General features: G+C 42.9%; 1 protein-coding gene across 1 annotated transcript in view; it reads left to right on the forward strand.

Annotated features, from left to right (window-relative positions):
- Position 1: 1 nt before the first annotated feature.
- Positions 2-17,558, forward strand: part of TRABD2B (TraB domain containing 2B) — a gene marked incomplete at its 5' end in the record, with an annotated part of 271,278 nt that continues 253,721 nt past the window's right edge. Inside the window, one exon of the mRNA XM_029959755.1 lies at positions 2-388. Within this exon, the coding sequence (XP_029815615.1) occupies positions 2-388 (387 nt within the window). The remainder of the gene's footprint in view (positions 389-17,558) is intronic.

Here is a 17,558-nt window from a genome sequence, read left to right on the forward strand (position 1 = left end):
CACCATCTCCGGGCTGGCCAGCTGCCAGATGTTGCCCCACGGAGAGAACCTGCAGGACGTGCTGCCCCGGGAGCTGTACCGCCGCCTCAAGCGCCACCTGGACTACATCAAGCTGATGCTGCCCCACTGGATGACCCCGGACCAGCGAGGCAAAGGGCTCTACGCCGACTACCTCTTCAACGCCATCGCCGGCAACTGGGAGCGCAAGAGGCCCGTCTGGGTGATGCTCATGGTGAACTCCTTGACCGAGACAGACATCCGCTCCAGAGGGGTGCCAGTGCTCGATCTCTACCTCGCCCAGGAGGCTGAGAGGATGAAGAAGAAGACAGGAGCTGTGGAGAGGGTGGAGGAGCAGTGTCACCCGCTGAATGGGCTCAACTTCTCCCAGGTAAGGAGGCTTCTGGGCCTCGTGTCTTATCTCAAGACGTGGGGGCCATTCTCCTGGCATTTCCATCAGCTGATGGGGGTGAACCCCAAGCCTGTTGCAGTGGGGTGGTCACTCATGGGCCTCAGCAGCCTTTGTGTTGGGCTGCCCGCTCTCCATCCCGCCGATCCGTGCTGCCTGCGGAAAACCCACGATGTGCGCAGTGTGTGTATCGTGCGTGTAATTTATTTGAGAGGCAAATGTCCGGGGTGTAAATGTGTGTGCCTGCTGGCTTGCCACTTGTGAGGGAAACTTCCATGCCTCCAGTCCTGTCCCGGAGCTGGGTGAAAAGGGCTTTTGTTTGTTTGTTTGTTTTGAAGTAAAGCAGCTCTGTGGTACTTGTCAGGAAGAGGATGAAGCATGAACAATGAAAATAGAAATTTCGACATTGCTCAAAATGATTTAAGTACACGCAAACTGTCTTTTCAGTGGTCACTCCGGGTCAAAACAAAGTGGCTTATGGTTGCCCTCATGTACTGGGGGAAATTAAGTGTGTAATATGCATGGTTTTTTTTTCATTTTAGAGCAGGTAAAGTTCATCAAAAAGAAAGGGACGTAGGATAAGAAACAAAAGTTATTGGTGTAACTGGACTCCGGAATTCTTTCAGTGGATTTAGCTTTAAAAAACCAAATACTAAGCCATGAGATCTATTTCATTTCAGTGGATTAATCAGGAACACAGTAACAGCTATTGACTTTGCTTTGTGGAACTGTTTATGTGAAATCAGATTTACTAGAAGTTGAGGAAATGAATGTGTGTGGAAGAAAACAAATAATCCAGGGGTGATTTAAGATGGTGTCAGTTACTGCTATGATATTTCGTTTTTAACTTGCTTTTCGTCATTAGTTTGGGATCAGCCTATTTCCAGCCTTATCTTACTGTCCTAGTTAGACCAAAAAAATTCCTGGTGATGTGGGAATAAGGATTAAAGGACTGATCTTTGGTGTGATTAAAATGTCCTTAGAGTGCCTTCACTCCCTGCTCTCCTGAAGTCTAGGGGGAACTATTTTAAGGGGAAAAAGTCTGGCTTTCACTAACATTTGGTTCATCCAATATATCAACAAGGCGTCTAACTCTGCATGCAGCCTTCAGAGGAGAAGATTGGTTACATACTCTTTTGGAGGAATTTTTTTGTTTATCAAGAAAAATAATTACGAGAAAGTCCCTCAGGCCTTTTGCATTAATTAACACACATCCAAAAAAAAGGGAATTCGTTTTTCCCTCTTCTGTCTGAAAGGTTTAAGTGCCTATCCTCTCTGTTCAACCCCTTCTTTAGGATGAGGTAAAAATAATTAGCCATTCCAGACATCCAGTAGTGTTTGGTTGTATTGGGTCAAAAATGGCAGTTAGAATCAAGCACATGAAAACACTTGGTTAAAAATGTACCACTCGGAAGCCTTTTAAAAGTGAATCATATTGCATTTTTTTCTTTTTAGAGAGAGAGGGAGTGACAAAGAAAGAAAAAGGGACAGACTATGAAACTCACTGCTGCTTTTACCGTAATTGTTTTTCTCTCCAAGTTTTAAATAGAAACCAAGTATTTCCCTTCATTTTGTCATAATAATAATCTAAAAATGAACAGCAAAGGTATTACTGCTATTGGTAAGTAAAGGACAATCATTCAAAACATTTGTGCTGATTAAAAAAATACACTACATTTTAATTGTTCAAGAGAATCGACAAGGTTGCTAAAATAGGTCAGTGTTCAGGAGGATTTTTCCTAGATTGAAACTTTTTCTGGGAACAAGGCCACCAGAACAACAGGAGACAAAATTAAACGAAACAAACCAGATACTTATTTTCTTGCTTCCTCTAGATTTCATGCATCCTGACACCTGGCTAGTTGTTTAACAATAGTAATTTGTAATGTTATCACATCGTCTGGCAGTCCTACTGCTAGGTGTATTACTGTGCTAATTTAGTGGAGTGGATTACTATTGCGAGGTTACACCTCCCAATTTCAGGTTTTGTAGCCGTCCTTAAGCAACACGTAATTAAAACACACTAAAATGGAAATCAGAAATTGAGCAGCTTTTGTCTCATAGGGTGTTTGCACGGTTTGATGAGAACATCTGTGATAAATTACAGTCCCAAATCTGCTAAGGGCATCAGCGGTTTCTTACCTGTTTTCAGCATTACTGTTACGGGAATACTGCACATTATTTCTGCATTCAGAATTCAGATCTTAAAACTGTGCTTCGCTGAATCATGTCAATGCTTTTGTTTCCCACGTCCCCAAAGTCCAGTATTCTTGCCCTAAACAAATTAAAAAAAAAAAAAGGAAAAAAAAGCGCTTTTTCCCCCTACTTCTTCCCCTCAAAGGCAGCTTTGTGCTACTGCAAATATTTAATCTGACTACATGCACCAAATCTGTTAATCTGATACCGTGAGGAGGAGGAAATCTAGGAGTGGTCCCGGTGAGGAACTTGGTTTTGATCTGCTCTGAAAGAAAGTGGATACACTTGCATTTTTGACCAGGAACAATCTTTAAAACGTTCTGTGCGTGGCTTTGAAATGTTGATTGTCTTAGCTGGATAAAAAGATTAAGGTGGCTCATATAATTAGCTGCTTCCTGTAGAGCCAGCTCTTGCAGGTAGAGCAGGACATATTGTTTTCTATTGTATACCCTGAAACTTTGTAGTTTGATGCTTTGCTCCCCCTGAAATCTCTGCAGCGTTTCCTGACAGTCTTCCACACCAGCATCACTCACACGACCTTGCTGACCAGCCGCTCTCCTGCTTGGATCCTGGAGGGAGTGTTATCCCACCCCCAGGGACTCTGGCAGCAGCTGCTCACACAGTCTGGGCCCGGGGAATGGTATAGCTGGTGTCGAGGTGTCTGAATCCCAGCAGAAGGCTGTGTTGGGAGCCTGGCAGCAGGGGAATTCAGATCAGGTTTGGGTCAGGTTGAAATTTCACCTGCTGTTTGAAGTTTCAGGGTTTTCATGGAAGGTGGGACAGAAAGAGCTGAGGCAACACAAAGAAGAGGAAGCAGACAACTCTGTCTGACAGCACTGATGGTTATTTACAGAGTGGCCAGAAAAGGGCAAAATCAGGCTGGCCAGCACTGAGAACTGGTGAGGGGCAGATGTCATTCAGGGCCTTCTCTTGGAGTCCTGGCAGAAGCCCTGCAGCCATGAGTGGCTGTGAGGATTTGTCCATGTGTCTGCTGGGGGCCAGCTGGGTATAGGGCTAAACTTTCCCTCCTCTTTGGGACTGTCATGTGGGTCTGTGATGGGAAGCTCTCTCCAGGCTGATATACTGTTGTTGGAGTAAAGGAGAATGGTGACAGTGACTTCTGCAGCTGCTCAGGTCTGTGGCATCCACCCTGATGGCCCAGGGCTCTGGTGGGAGCCCCACTACCCCTCAGGGAATGCCTTTGGGCACCAGTGTGTCCTCACTAAAGGTCAGTATGGTCAGCAAGGGGAAGGTCTTACTCCTCTCCTCAAACCACTGTTCCCTGGGGAGGTGGGTGGCAGCTCTTGCTTGTGTTTGATCCTGTTTCTCAACAGCATCCCCAGCCTGAGACAGTGTTCATATCCCTTCCTCCAGGTTAAAAGTAAATTCCCTCTCCCACCCCATCCCATCTCGAGCTTGCTCTCCTCAGGGACTGTCTGCATTCAGCTCATGCCAGATGCCATGAATCCCAAGGTTCGTAAGGGGGATTTTGTGTCAGGGCCCAAATTCATCCCAGCCTGTTGTGGGGGAAGCTGTCAGGCTGGTGAGGAGCTGCCAGCACCCCTTTTTCTCCCCCTTGGTTGTTTGGGGCTTGCGAGGCCCCGACTCCGGTCTCCTCTGGCTGGTATAATTTCCAACTGCAGGGGGAGATGTTAAATATCAAACCGGTGTTGATTGGATCAGAGACGGCCTCAAATAAAGAAACCTCAGACTGTGCCAGATTAAACTTCACACTTCACCATTCTCCCCCTTTCATTTCTTTGCCGCCTCATTCTCTGCACAAATAAACCTCGTCTCCCCCGCTTTCTACCAATGAGACAGCATTCATGAGGCAGGAATGACTTTGTTAACAAAATCAGTCTTCATTTCCCAGGTCCTGCTGTTCCATCAAACCCTGGGACACGGCAGCTTTGATTACTCTGGTGATAGGATTAGAGGGGGAACAAGTGCTGGTTAATAAAAGGCCGATGGGTGGTCCATCATGTTTGGTCACTGACAGATCTGCAGCCTCGAAGCTGGACCTTCAGTGGCAAACAGTAATATACATAGTAATATATAGACAGGGCCACGTCCTGGACTCTCTGTTCAATCTCCCCTTCCCCTTGAAAAATTAAACGTTTCTGTGATCACAAAGCTGGGTTCTCTGAGCTGACAGGATGGGTATAACTGACTTCAAGGGAGATTTGCCTGTTTATACTAAGGAAAGATCCAGGCTCAAAGTTTTCCGAACTGAATTAAGGGGCTCAGTTTCAGAGCTAGTTGGCTTTTGATAGTGTGTGTAGTTTATATGAGGGAATATTACTGAATTTTTTTTCAGTGTTTTTTAAATAAAAGTGTTTTTTGCCTAGTAGAAATGGCACCCTTTTGCTTTTAAAAAATTTCAGGCTTTTGGAAGAGAGCAGGAGTCATAAAAAATAGCTTAGCATCATCTGTTTTGATTGCTGAATGTTGTTGAAAGAAATGTTGTTAAAAGGTTTGATTATACATAGTTATACATAGTGCACATAGTTTTCAGTTTGTTGGCTTTTCTTTAACTATCAGTCCCTTCATCCCCCTGCACCTCAGGGTAAAAAAAAAATCCCCCAGCAAAATTAACCTTGGGGTAGAAATTCATACAGCAGAAATAGAAATCCTTCCATTTAACTCACTTTGTATACTCGTGGAGCTGCTTTACGTCTTCACCAGGGGAACTGTTGAGGGTGAAACTATGCAGGTATTAAAACTACAGTAGTCCCAGTAACACCTGAAAGGATCAGCAGCTGACGTTTTATAGCTGTAACTAACCGTACGTGTTGCTCTTTACAGCCAGTTACTGTGTGCTTCTTCACAACAGCCCCCTTGGAAGGCCCACCCTGGCATTTGATGCCTATTAAGAAAACAGCCAGTCAGTTAACGATGGCTCCAGGGGCAGCTGGCAATTCATCTATTGTATTTATTGTGTATATAACTGCCAGAAGTGTTTGTACAACAGGTTAGGTGTGAGCCCCTCCTTTCCCTCTGATCCTTCACACCTCCCTTGGTAAGATCCAAGCCCGAGACAGGTGTACCTGCCTTCCACAAGCAGATCTGGAGGATTCTGCTCGTTGATCTGTTCACAGAAGTTTGGGTGCTGCTCGTGATTGGTATTAGGCAGTAACTGCATCTTTATAAGGTGGGTTTTGAAAGGAAAAAATCCCCAGTCTGATATTCAAGGGAGTATCTGAGGCAGCTTAACATTAGCACTGTGTAGAATTCACGTGGCAGATTTGTGCCCTTTTTCCTGAGTGAGGTGAGAGGTGAGTGTCTCTGTGGCTCCGGCAATGCCTGGTCCTGGCAGCAGGGGAGCCCTGGCACTGCTGTGGTGTGAGAGGCACAGGGAGCACCCTGGCATGCACTTTGCTCCCTGAAGGAGATGCACTCCCGAGATGTGCTTTGGGAAGGGGATCAGTAGAGGGAACAGATGAGCCAAATTCGTCCCCTACTTAGACACTGATGCTGCTTTCAAATCCCTGTGGGATCTCCCCTAGAACAGTTTGCCACCTCTGAGCTGCTCACCCAGTAGGTGCAAAATCCTCTCTTTGGTGAATGATTTTTCCACAGTGGTGACTTTCCTTCTGTTTGTTATTTGCTGTCAGTTTCTGACGCTGGTGCAGCAGGCCCAGAGTGCTTTGCTTATAAACAGAACGAACCATTGACCTTAAAAACCTCAGCTCCAAGTATAGCAACCTACAGTCCTCAGAAAGCCTTTAACAGCCTCCCCTCAGCTCCCTAGTGAGTAGCAATCCACGTTATAAAGCCAGCCCACATCATTCAGGCAAGTCAGAGGTTCCTGTATTGAAAAGACCAGAATGATGTTAAGCAAGGGCACTCCTTCACCTTGCACTCCTGTGGAGATGGTGATCAGTGGCAGGGCTCCTGGCAAAGCATATCTGGGAACTTCAGAGGGACATACTGTAAAATAACAGGTTTCCCCTGTGTTAGGCTTTACACTGCAAACCCTTATTAATCCCTTCACTGTCATTAGGAGTTGATGACACAGGTAAAAGGCAGAAGAAATCACAGTGTTACTGCTTGAGCCATGTGAAATTGGTGTGATTTCTTTCATCTTTTGGCCCTATTAGGGAGGTTCCCTGCCTGCTTGGATGGGGGACTGTAAACTGACTTCTCCAGAGCACAGTGTTTAGGATAGCACAAAAATGGGGATTTTCGGCAGTGACTGGTGTTTTGGAAACTTCTTTTTTTTTTTTTTTTTAACTTTCAAGGGTCCGTGTTAGAGAGATCCTGTTTTGCAGGGAAAGAAACATATCTGCCTTGTGTTCACACACTTTTCCAAATCCTTCTTTGAAGCAGACAAGCAATACAGATGCTAGATGCCATTAGACCTAAAATCTGCAGAAAGCACTGCGGGTTGATAATAAAACATCAATACCTTTGTGAAGCTCTCTAATTATTTCTAGGCTGTAGTCACTAAGACATTTTTTCTGAACATGGCAACAGTTTGTGAACCTAGTACTCTTTCTCTAACCCAAAAAGCATTATGGTTTCCAGCTCGCTTGAGACACCAGAATTTAAAGTGGTGCCCTCAGAGCTTAAAAGTGCAGATATCAGTGTTTGAACTTAATACCTCAGTTATTGGACTGGAATTGGAACAAGACTATACTCTCTGCAGAGTGGGAACAGACATGCAACTAAACTGTAGGACTGGTTGTATCCATCCCAACAGCTTGCAGTCGTGGTGTCTCATCACCTCCATGGATTTGCTTTTTCTGGTGCTCAAGAGAACAATATAGCTACCTTGTTTATTGTTATTGTTTATTGGTTCTAATTGTCATCTAAAGGCACAGAGAAAAAAAAGTGAGATGGTTGATACATGTCAGAAGCTCAAGCAGGAATTCACACAGATGTCTGCTGCTTTTATCACTAGTTATTCCAACAACAGTTCTTCCCGTTTGGATTTCCAATATTTTAGAGCTTCTGCTGCAAGTCATTTCAGGATTTCTAGCACAATATAAATGAAAGTTTTTAAAAACTGTAAATTAAAACCATGTGTTCAGCGTTTTGGAATGGATGTTGTATGACTTGAGGAAGCTCATTAGCAAAAGTATTTTTAGTTTGAATGAGATCAAAGACCCAAGATTTTCCACTCTGAGGGTCGTTTAATGTAGTCCTGGACACCCCGTTTCTCCTCATACTTAGACTCCCATAGACCAGTTATGCCTGAAGAAATCATCATCCCTGAAATATTGTAATTAAATTTGGTATCAGTGGACCACTGCTGGTCACCTCTGTCCAGGCACTGCAACAACACTGAGGGTTGAAGAGTCTTACAGGTGTCAAAAGCGAGTTTTAGTACTGACTTCTTAAAAATCGGGATTACAGCCCATGCCGGTGGGTAGCAGTGTTAGAAGTGAAAGTCCAAATCCTGTATGTAGTACTCATTCCAGAGTGTCCCTTGAAGCCAGGAGTAACACTGATCCATTCCCAGAAAAGCCAATTGGCAAACAGAGAAGGGATTGTAGAAAAAGAAAAAGAAACTTTTCTGATTTCTTCTTTTCCTAGGCTCAGTTAACATGGAATTTAGGAAACCTTTCACACAAACTCCAGTCCAGAGGTTCTTCATGCTTGGGTATCCCTGCAAAATCAGTGTTCACTGAGATGGGCATGGAGAAAAGCTAGGAATTCAGTCATAGCCAACATGTCAGCTCTATCAACACAATTAAGGGAATAGCAATAAATGCTTTATGTTTTCCTCAGATTTAATGAAACTTGCTGCTTCTACCCTAACTCTTGCATTGAGGTACCTGTTGGAAGATACAGATATCCCCAATACATAAAACAGAGAAGAAGTTGCCTTCATATAACAAAGCAATATTCATCAGACTCCTCTTGTGAGCCAGGGAATGAGAAAAAGGAAACAAATCTCCAAGTTATTTTCAAACCTCTTTCCATTTTAATATAAGTCAAGTTATGAGGAACACAGGAAAAGTATTTCTTTAAAGTAGGCAATTCTGTGTCTTGAAAGTATCCCCTCAATACTTTAGAGACTGTACTAAATCCAAGGTCTCCATTAGGCTCCCTCACTTTTGTTAACAGTCACAATGAAGACTGATTATTCTCTGTACACTTTCTGCCACTGCACAAATTTAGTTCTCCTTTGATTTCTTGCAGCCTTTTCCTATTACAGGTGACAGCATAATAGTGATGGGGAATATTTATTTAAATGTGAGACCAAATGCTCACAGTACAGGAGTTTGCAGAGTCAGCAGAGGGCGAGAGGGCAAAAGGGTGATTTGAGAAACATGTCCAAATTTTTGAAGGGCTTTGTATTTCAGGCATGTGATTGATTTGCAGTTTTAGAAATGATCGTTGAGATAAATGTTATTCCAGCAGTGAAGTGTGATGGGATGTCCCAATGTGTCCCTTTGGTTTTAAAGCACTGGTGAAATCACCATAGCACTATAACTGTGAGGAGCTGATCCTGACATACTGGGGGTCAAATGGGATGCTAACTTGTAGTTTACTTTCAAGCTAAGGTAATTCTTTGTTTTTGGGATATCACAGGAGCGGTGCAAGTATGCTAAAGGGCCTCAAAATTATTGTTTTTATAGGAGTTAAGTATACAGAAAGCCCTTCTTTTTCATAATGAATTTCCTGATTAATACAGGAAAAAGCTAGAAAGAACATTCTCAAGAAAGCTCATTATTTGCTTGCTGGAGAAGATAACACATAACTGTATGTTTCTAATACAAAGTTATGGCCAAAACAATTCTAATATAACTTTCAAGCAATTGGGATGCTCTACTGGGAGACAGTTAGCAGCAAACTGAAGTTTGGTTCTTTCAGCATTTCTCCTTTACATGTATGGAATACCAGTGAGAAAATACCTCATCAGGTATATGACCTGAGCAGGTCATACCATCCTGAAATAATCCAGGTCTTTTGGTGGTGAGCTGAAGTTCAGAGGCTCAAGGCAGCAGGTATTTGCAAGCATGAAACAGTTTGACTTCATGGGTTGGCTCGTCGCTGGCTGCAGACTGGCACTGACCAGCTTTTTACCCTGCTAATTGCGTGAGGCCAGAGAGGATTTTCTTTATTAACTTGACTGGCTTGGCTGTGAAATGGGAAATACAGTACAGTATATAATTCAAGCTCACTTTCAAAGGCAATTTTGTTGGAACTGGGTGTCCAGAGGGACCTGAGCCTTTAACACATAGTCATCTGAAACACACTCTAGAAATTTCATAGTTTAAGGCCAGCATTTACACTGGTTTGTGTTCCAGTACTAGAATAGTTCTTGCTTTTTAAAAAAAATATCTAAATGTATAAAGGTGTGGGTTGTTTTCTGAGAATGAAACTGACTGCTTTGAGCACTTACTGTGTGTTAACTATGGCTGGATAAACTTGGAAGGGATGTACCGTGTGGAGACTTCAGCAAATTATGTCTCTGAAAAGAAAGCATAGTTGATGTGCTTGTACATTCTCAAACCTGGAAGTATTAGTTGTAGAGAATCACTTGTTGTAGTACCCTTTTCTATCTAGGGAAGTACAAAGAACTACAATCTCCCAAAAGGTGTCCTATTTTGGATGGGTTTTGTCATTAATGACAAAGAGATCCCAGTGGAAGATATTCCTAGGAATGCAAAACACAATCACTAAACCCACACAAGATCCCTTATCATGCTCTCTCCAAAGCTGGTGCAGATTCATTTGAATTACACTGGAAAGATTTATCTCCTATTAATGGAGCGCTCTTCATTTTTTAAAATTGAGTTGTTGTGCAACACATCAAATAACAATGTCATAACACATCGTAAATCAGTTTGTTCACTGAAGGATTCCACATGAGTTAATCTAACATCCTGGACACAGTTCATGAGCAGTTAATTTTAGCAGTTCTCTTTGATATATATCAGTTAAGGCAAAGCAACTCCAGCCATTACAGAGCAGAGTCAAAACTGGTTAACAGCAAAGCAAGTACAGACAAAGATTGTTCACAGATAAAGCCTTTGGCAGATCATTCAAGGGATCTTTGCTTTATATATAGAACAATTGTAGCTCTAATACCAGCAGTGCAGACACTCTGGGACAAAGAGAAAACACACACACACACCCCAAACCACAGAATAAAACCACACACACCACTTGGTACTTGCGTCTAACAAGAAAGTCAAGCTAAAGTTCACCAACCCTGACGTAGTTACCAAATAACTCCATGGCAGGCAATGAGATGGGAAGAAACACCCCCAAAAAAGCATTCAGGAATTATCCCCATTGTCAGTGGGAGAAACTGAGAACGTTTGGTTTGAAACACAGAGTCATCCGGCAGGCTGCCAAATGCCATTTATCTCAAGGTCAGGCAACATAAATAACCCCAAGGGTTAGCTGCAAAGCAGAGGAGCAGGAGGTAGCTAAGCAAGAATAGAGGAAGGGATTCCTCTCTCTTCCCTGTGGATGTTCAGCATGGTACTGAAGAGGTTTCAAGGCCTGGCACTCCTGACAAGTCTAGTGTATTAAAGGGCAGTAAAACACACCAAGAGCAGGGACTACAGTTGAACGTAGAATCACAGAAGGGACCGTGGTTTGAGACCAAGCCACTAAGCTGTCATGCATTTCCTGCAAGAATCACTCAGGAAGACTAATCAGAAAGGAAAAGTCTGCCAGAAAAAAAAATTTCTCTTGGAAGCTTTAAGTCTGAAAAGGTGGATCCCTGTTATATAGTAGGGACAATCAACATTTATTTACTGTTTAGTTGAGTGGTCACATAAATTTTTCCGTTCTTCCAGCACATTAAATATCAGAGCCTTCTTAACACTTTTTCAGAGAATAGCAAGTTTAGTAACTGTCACATCCAGTAATCAATGCGTATCAGTCAGGGAAGGGAGGGGTGTGTTTTCCTGAGATGACTTAGACCTGAGAGTATAGCTTTGAATATACCAGTGGGAGAATCCTAAAAGAGTTGCTACCCATTTTTCTGTTCTCTGGGGCAAAGCTCAGTGTAGTTCCTGTTAAAATAAATTAAACAAGTATGCAATCCTTGAACCTGGAATCCAAAACTGTATCTCTGTACCTCTTGAAACTGGGCAAGGCGTCTTTCCCACTGGTTTATGTAGAAAGGAGTTTCTGGTAGCCAAATAATTAATTAAGAGAATTAGGAAGAAAAAAAATGTTAGTCAATATTCTTATAATTTATTTGTGATTTTGGCAGGCTTAAAAACCAGACTGAGTAGATTTACTTGTGGTTTCATGTTGAATTTTTATGCCAGGAAAGAAAGTGAACTCAATAAGTCAGAAGGAGGGTTTCAAACTAAAAGTGTTTTGATTCAACCAGCACCACTTGAGATCACTGTGCAGAGTCCTGTACATCTGCATGGTCTGAGCATCATTCCTTCCAAACAGAAAGGAAGCACCTGGATAAGGAACTCTGATCCTTTATATCAGACAATTTTATATCTGTAAACCTTACATAACGTATTGGAAACTGAGGCACGACCTCGGAGGTGGAAATATCCCAAATATGTTATTACATCTGGGACTAAGACTGTGATTTTTCCATCTCTAAGTTTCTCTTATCCCTTTCAACTTACATAGTACTCATAGAAAAAGAAATATTTGTATGTGGAGGGGCTAGAGTCAATGAGATGGTGATGTGAAGGGGACATCTGCAGAAGTCCAGGCTGATTGTGAACTCCAGAATTTACAGTTCTTCAGGCGAGGGATTATGGGACACATCCCTTGATGAATAGAGCGGCTCCACCCATCTTTGCACACTATTTTGATCCCTAGTGGAACTGATTTTCTCAAATGCAAATGACCTTGAAAAATGGCAGAGAGCATGGACTTGCATCATTAGCAGTGAACCAAAGGCTTTGTGTTGCAACAACTTTTGTTGAGGGATTATTGTGTTGAAAGTCCACTGATTTTGGCACAAGCTGAAGAACTCAGCGGTTCCACTTTGCATGTCCTGCCATCATTCAACAGGCAGACCCTGTTGTTAGACATCACAGTAGGGCAGCCAGTTGGCTTCTCCCAACCTCCTTAGGTTTCCAGATGTCATAACAAAATGAGAGAGAGAGACTTAGCCATCTTCCATGTGTTTACGCTGGAGCTGCTAGGCAGAGACCAAGCCACAACACTGCACAGCTTTTCAAAAAGGACTTAATAGGCCTCTCTGTAAACAGATCTAAATATTTGCTCCAGTGACATTTATCGCATCACACGTCTGGCGCGAGTGTTTTGTCCTTGTTTTGCTTGCGTGTTTGGATTCTTTTATAAACATTAATGAAGTGCTTGAATACAAATGAATAATCCTCCCCCCTTCTTCCCACCCTGGAGGGGAGGGGAATGGGAGGGCATGAAGTAATAATAGTTCAACCTTCAACCCGTAATTGCTCTGTACATTTTGATGACAGCTTTCTTTCTCACATGCTTTAAAAGACTTTATTCGGCGGGCACATCCATGCAGAGGGCATTGCACCTTTCTTCAAAGGCAGCTGCAGCTGGAGTTGGAGTGGGGGGCACTTAGCACGCAGCAGTGTGTCATTAGATGTTTGAGTAGTTGTAGCAAGTTGACTTGCTGGTGGGTTCCCAACAGGCTGGCAGAATTGTGCCCTTCCTACAAGACTTTTAGCAGGAGGTTTATTTACTATATTCTTTCCTAGGCGTCTGCTTTTGAGCTGGACAGAATAATGGGCCTGAAGCACCTCAAATCTGACTCCATATGGCTGTTTTCCTACCTCTTGCTGGAGAACTAGGGTCATGCAATAGTTATTTTCCACTCACATACAGCTTGAATATGACTGGAGACAGCGTGCTTCCATATAGCCCCTTCTGATCTCTCAGTGCCTTTATGGAGGCCCTAGAAAGTGGTTGTCTTGGTCTTGCTTTTGATTTTGTCACTAAAGGAGAGGGAGGGCACGGGTAAGGAAAGACTGACTGAATTTTGTATCCACAGGTGGTTTCTGTGGGCACAACCTTTAGAAGATTATTCTGTTGTCTAGGGTATGAGGCCATAAACCAGTGTATTAAATGCCTGTTTCCTGATCATGAGAGGGGTGACATTGTGAAGCAGATGGAGGCATCATCTCTGAACCTGCTTCAGATTGAGAAAACATTGAGTATCTCGTTCCTGTGTGGGAACAGTTATATTACTGCTCCTTTCTCCCTATGCAGTTCAATATGTCACAATATCTTCCATGCACAATAAATTATCGTCATCTCCTGCCAGGTGGGACAATGCTTTGCTCAAGACCTTTCTAAGCATCTTTAGTTTCTGCAGCTGGGCTTGTAGAAGCAGTGGTTTGGCTTGCTTGGAAGCCAGTAATAAAAGAAATTTCCTTTTAGCCAAGAGGGTCTCTTCAGAAATTCCCTAAACTCATGCAGCTAAGCTCTCTGTTCTTTGTTAAGAGCAAAACTGCTGCATTTAAGCTGTGGGACATAAAAGAAGTGATCAATGCCTAGAAAGTAATCGAAAGTTCATTCTTCAAATGATCTTTAAGAGAAAAATCATCCTGTATAAGACATCTGTGGGTCTACTGTCTGCAATAGTAGTAAGTGCAAAGGATTTATTTCCCAATAGTCAGGCTTTGGGAGGTCAAAATTAATACCCAAGAGGAAAAAAATGCATATGTTTCCTTCATCTGAGTGATTAGGTATAAAATGGGTTAAAAATTAATACTGTCTTTGGTTCAGCTTGTATATGAAACTATTCAGTCTGCACATACTTGAGTACTATTAGAAAGTGCCTGTCAACTCCATTAATTATCAAATTGCTTATTCAGTCTATACATTCCTTGCATAAATCCATATCAACTCTGCCTCTCGTAACAGTGTTTGTTTATATGAGCCGGAACTCTCCACCCTGAGCAGTCTGAAACGCTTCTCGAAAGAATTTCTTAGTCTGCACCTACAGGGACCCAGACTAATAGCTATTGAGAGGATGCTCTGTGGGGTGCTTTTTTTTTTTTGGTGGGGAGTTGGGAGAAACAAAACTGTCTGGAAAGGTGTTCTCTTGTCACTTCTGTCTGTAGTTCAAGTAGAAGAGACTAAAATCGTTGCAGTTCTCAGCAGCTGTGAAGTGCACACTGGAAAAACAAAAAGCTGGGAGAAAAGAATAGAAAAAAGAATTTGCTGATATTTTTGTCATCCTCTGCCTGATGTGCCAACACTAATGGAGGCTGCCTTTTTTTTCCCCCCACTAATTTATAGTCCCGTGCATTCCTGCGTCCCCGTCGCTCAAGCATTCTGCCTTTTGCTCGTTTGCTGGAACACAAACATGGAAGTGTATTTGGAACTCGCTTGAGCCTTAAAAAAACAAAATTAAGGCAAGCTGCCAGATCAGAATCTAATACACAACATATGTTTACAGGGTTATAGTCTCTTGCCATGCTGGCTTTCACAGCACTCCAGTGTGAAGTAGAGTAAATGCCTTCCAAGACCTTTTATCATCCATCGTGCTTATCAAGACAGTAAAAATACTGTTTTTATTTCAGCAAACGTGCCTTTCTTCTTGTCTGAAGCCCTTTGAATTCCCTGCCGCATTTGGGATTAATGGAAGAGTATGTCCTTGGTCTTCACAAGAGCTTGTCTGCCTCAGAGTTGACTGGGTTCATCCTCCAGTTTGGCAAGGAGCCCTGAACAGGTCCTCTGGTTTGAGAGGGGAGCAATGTTGGCCCCCATGAGCCTTGTTGCATTTGTGGTGTAATTCATGGCACTTCATGAAGAGCAAAGGGTTGTCCAAGCACACAGGATTGAAGTCGACGAGGTATTTTAAGCTTACTTGGGTTACCTCAGCTTGCACAAGTGCAAGAGGTGCCATTGATTCTCACTTGTTTGCTTCAAACTTTAGCCCTTGCTTGGGAGCCTTCTGCACAGCAGGGAGGCTGGCATTTGGTGTGATTAGTGAGCCCCACCAAGGCTCTGTGGCTCCCTTTGGGCTGTTGCCTTTGCCTTACACAGTGCTGGTGTCTACTCATCCCACAGTGCCTCCAGTCCACCTACATCACAACAGGACCCTTGTGACTGCAGTGGAGAGCTGCAAGCTCAAGGCAAGGACTTGAGTGACAGTTCAAGATGTAGGAGTAGGATGCAAGGCAGAGGGAATAGAAAATAGAAACAGTTATACCAGACTCCTGTCACCTCCTGTGGCTGCCCAGTGTGCAGTAGACACTGCAGAGCCACTGCAGCAGCAGCTGGACGTAGCCCTGCAATATGCAGACTCCAGAAAAATTAAACTCGAAGTGTCTAACAATGTTGTGGGATGAGAGGAAGACCTGGTGGGTATATGAGGCTCTGAAATAGCAGTAGCCCATGACTTTGCTTCTCCTGCTCATTTTCCATGTGTAGAATATACCTTACATGATCCATGAGGCATGCTAGGCCACCTGGGTCCCATGAGCTCTACATGCATTACTCCAGGCTTATCAAGGGCTGTGCTTGCAAGTGAGCTCCATTAGCAGGAGGCAAGACTTGTTTGGAGCCTCAGAGACAATCCTGACGTGGCTCTTTGTGTTTCAGTTCTCTGTGTGCAAGATGGGCAAGATATTAGAGTTATTTATTTTTGGAAAACGCCTTTTTTTTTTTTTAAACAGAAACAGTGCTCATGTAATTTTTTCTGTTTGAGGGAAAAAATGTTCCTTAAAATGTCTCAATTTCAAATTTAAAGTGAAAACCCAGGAGTCTCATCATCAAAAGAACAAGCTAGTGACTGACTCAAATGGACATTTTTGTGCTGTTAATTCATAACAAGACATTAAAGATAGAAAAGGCTGAATTCTTAACTTTTTTCTTGAGATACAGTTGTTCCCTGCTGAACTGTGGAAAGCACCAGAGATTGAAATCTTGTAGCAGGTTTGGATTATGTATGAACAGAGGAGAAAGTCCTCAGGTGCCTCCTTGGTGGGAGCTCTCTTGTACAGCTCCAGGATTCCTGACTGGTGGGTTGTTTGAGTTAGGGTGGCGTTACCTCTATAGAATATGTTCTTTACAGACATCAGGAAAGTTATAATGCTTACAGCTTACGAGTTATTCTTGCCCATAGGAAACTTAATATGTAATTTCATCTGATTTCCAGTGGGTCAGATCTCTGCTCACATTAGTAGTGTGATGCTGTGCACAGCCAATGTTCTTGAAGTAGATTTGAACGACCGTGGGAGGCAGGACATGGCAGCTTCACCTCAACAGCTCATCAAGGAGGTCCCTCTTAGATTGTCATAGCTTGAAGTTCATTTCAGAAATAAAAGGAAGCCACATAGGCAGTAGTGTAAATACATAACTTGCACCTCTTGTAGCTCCAGAACTTCATTCTTCGCAGCTCAGATGTCCCAGATCTCACCTTTACCCTTTGACCACAGACAACCTACTTACCCTTTCACTTGAAGAGACAGACTGAAGAGGTAATCATGGTTTGCACTTCGAGAGTTCATCTTTTCCATTGTTGTAAGAGTGTCTTCTTTCTGTCACTAAGGAGATTAGCTGCCTTTTGGGTCAAAAGTTTAGCCTCCTGCTTGTAATTCTTATTTGGCTTTGCCATTTGGTTCTAAAGCAATTTCTGTATCTGTTCCCCATTCTGTTTCAGTGACACCTATTTCTGTTTGACTGGGAAGTGCAGAGTAAGCTTTAAGAGAGTTAGTCAAATCCACGTGGGCTAATTCCATGCACACAGTGACTATTGGGACAATGACCTCTCCCTGACATAGGTTTAGTTTCCTATATTTCAGCAATATTCTAGGTCCTAATCACGTGCTCTGTGCAGAAAGCATTTGCCGTGTGCTTTGCTGCTGCCCAAATGCAGATGTAGGTTTCGGATTATGAGATTTCAAGTTCTGAGAATCACCATGGGTTTTAATGCTCTTGATGACATAGCCAAATAGTGTTGTTATGATAAAATTCAAAATTCATCTCTGAAGCACCTCTTTCTAGCGTTGCCTCATGCATTCTCAACTAGCAACGTATTCCTTTGTCTAAGTGACTTCCACTGTTG

The sequence above is a fragment of the Manacus vitellinus genome, unplaced genomic scaffold (genome assembly GCF_001715985.3).
Source record: "Manacus vitellinus isolate BGI_N305 unplaced genomic scaffold, ASM171598v3 scaffold_21_pilon, whole genome shotgun sequence".
Lineage (NCBI taxonomy): Eukaryota > Metazoa > Chordata > Aves > Passeriformes > Pipridae > Manacus > Manacus vitellinus.